This window comes from Protopterus annectens, chromosome 5.part0 (genome assembly GCF_019279795.1).
Source record: "Protopterus annectens isolate FY-2018-M chromosome 5.part0, PAN1.0, whole genome shotgun sequence".
NCBI classification, from domain to species: domain Eukaryota; kingdom Metazoa; phylum Chordata; order Ceratodontiformes; family Protopteridae; genus Protopterus; species Protopterus annectens.
The window spans coordinates 632,204,648-632,207,147 of NC_056735.1; the positions used below are offsets into that span (position 1 = coordinate 632,204,648).

The following is a 2,500-nucleotide window of genomic DNA, read 5'->3' on the forward strand; positions in this document are numbered from 1 at the left end:
ACCAAGATATTGGGAGCAAACTACTAGAAGTGGAAAGGTAACAAGAGTGGGATGTGTTCAAGAAGTTTGGAATGCAAGTTAGAGGCTGCCGTCCCTGTCAGGGATTAATATCAGTTTATAGGCAAAGAGAAAAGGATAGAGGAGTCCTAAGCAAAAGATCTGCTCTGATACAGCTTTTAGTTGAACCTAGAACAGAAGTTGCTGTTAAAAAGGTGATAATTAGTGCAGCATATAAAATACTGGATGATAAGTATAAGAATCAGAGAAGATTAGAAGAGACTGGGAAGCGAGACTGGAAAAGCAATTTACAAGGGAAAAGTGGAAGGACATATATATGGTTCTTAAGTAAGCAACAAAATCCAGAAGGTTTAGGATTTTTGCTTGAAAGTATTTGTGCAAGTATAGCACACCTCAAAAAAATTTCCTCGGGAATATAGCAAATGTTGGAGGTGTGATGGGGAAGAAAGAGGTAACTTTTTGGGTGGGGGTAGTATAATGAATTGCCAGATTTAAAAAAAATCCCCTACAGAGTACTCTAAGAATGATTATAGGAACAAATGGCTGTAACCAAGGAACTGATTCTTTTGCACTGGGACACAGGATCTGAATTGCGTAGACATAAGGCCTTAAGTTTAATTCTGCAGGCTGCCAAAAAGCAATTACTAGAAAATGGAAATCAAAACCTAAACCAACTATTTGAAGTATTTCATATTGTGAGACAGACAAAAGAATTGGAAAGAGGACTTTACAAAATGAAAGTAGCAAATTACAGAGAAATAACTGGAATTTCTGGGAACAATACATGCATCATAATGGGTATGGTTTAAGGAAAGACAGCAACTTGGTGATTTATATAACACTGGTCTAAAAAACAGTTGTTACAAAGAAAGAGAACACAATGTACAATGCGTGTAAATGAAGACAGGCTAACATGGTTAATTTTCTATTAATGCATTTGTGCCCATGTCTTAAGGGGAAGATACTAAGGTTGACATTGCTACTTAAGTCTGCAATATTAACATCATGAGTGCCTAATTTGTATAATAACTGTAACAGGTATGGAAGACATGAAATTAGCCAAGTGTTTTGTAAAATAACTGTAAAGTGAATACATGAACTACTTGACCTTGGTAGTTTCAAGATGACAGTACTTAAAAGAAAAAAATGGAGACAAGTATGATGGTAAAGGAGACAGAAAATAAAACAAAACACAATAGAGAAGGAGACTCGGAATGAAAAGACTGGAGCCTGGGAGAGCTGAATGAAAAAGGAAGAAGAGAAGAAAGTGGAGAAATTTTGCAACATAATTGCAACAAGTTTAAGAGAAATGTGTTTTGAATTTGCAGGAGTGTGCAGGGTGGAAAGAATGGATATCAGGATGTGAAGAGTTGGTGATTAGGTCTGTTGTACTTCTCTGTATAAATCCTCACTACTGCCACTTCTCTGTATAAATCCTCACTACTGCCACATGTCTTATAACCAAAGCCTCCACAGAAAATGTAATCATTTAACCAAAACCTCCACAGAAGATGTAATCATTAACTTCTAATTTAAACAAAAGAAAAATAATTTTTTCTCCAAATTGAACTAGCTACTATGTCAAAATCTATGCCACTGACTCAAGCATAAGAAACAGTAACTTCTTTAAAAGGGTATGCATTTGTTTGTAGCCAAAGTATACATCACAACTATATTAGTAAGACTTGTATAAAATGCACAAATGACATGCATGCTTACCACATTACAAAGGATTTCTCGTCTCCTTGGAGAAGCACTTGCTAGGACAACTCGTTTCCCAACCAGTTTGGACAAAACTGGATAAAGCACCATGGTTTCCAGTCAGGGCCTTTCTGATAAAAAGATGCATGTTTTATTAGGAATGTTATATAAATTGTCAAAGCATTTCTGCATTAGCATACTGAAATTACACTCCCTCACATCTGAGTTTCTGCTTGTACTTTACTTTAAGTAAATGATCAAGCACCCCAAATAACTCCTACTTGCTAAGAAATTTAAACTCCCCAACTGGAAACAAAGGATATGATAAATATTATGCATACTTTTAAGTACTGCAACATTAACTCCCTTTAAGATCTACTGCTGCAGAACCTCATGTCACACAACTGAGCACAAATGCACACATTTGCCAAAAATACAGAGAACAGAAAATGTCTAAGCCCCCCCTCATACACACAATGTGCAACAACCTTGGCTAGTTACATTAAGTAAACTGTGCAGTGGGGGGAACACATTGCATGGGTGTGCTTGAGAACTTGCCTTTGATCCAAGAAAAAACTATTATAATAGTTTTGCTTCTGGACATATTTGTTTTTTTTTTCTTTTCGATCAAGCTACAGTTCACTTACTGACATACAAATACAGTGTTTAGGAAGGACTTATGACATAGCAGCAGTACTTCCAAGACTTTAAAGGATAAATCCAATGTATTGGAAAATCAGAATAGGAAAAAAACTTAACACTGCTGTTCCAAAGACTATCA

At 35.9% G+C, this 2,500-nt stretch overlaps 1 protein-coding gene across 5 annotated transcripts in view; it reads right to left on the reverse strand.

Annotated features, from left to right (window-relative positions):
* ASMTL (acetylserotonin O-methyltransferase like) overlaps positions 1-2,500 on the reverse strand; it is a 1,454,724-nt gene that overhangs the window by 969,449 nt on the left and 482,775 nt on the right. For all 5 annotated transcript variants that reach the window (XM_044072474.1, XM_044072476.1, XM_044072473.1 and 2 more), the window contains one exon: positions 1,738-1,850. In XM_044072474.1, coding sequence (XP_043928409.1) covers positions 1,738-1,830 — 93 coding nt within the window. In that variant the 5' untranslated portion in view covers positions 1,831-1,850. The remainder of the gene's footprint in view (positions 1-1,737; positions 1,851-2,500) is intronic.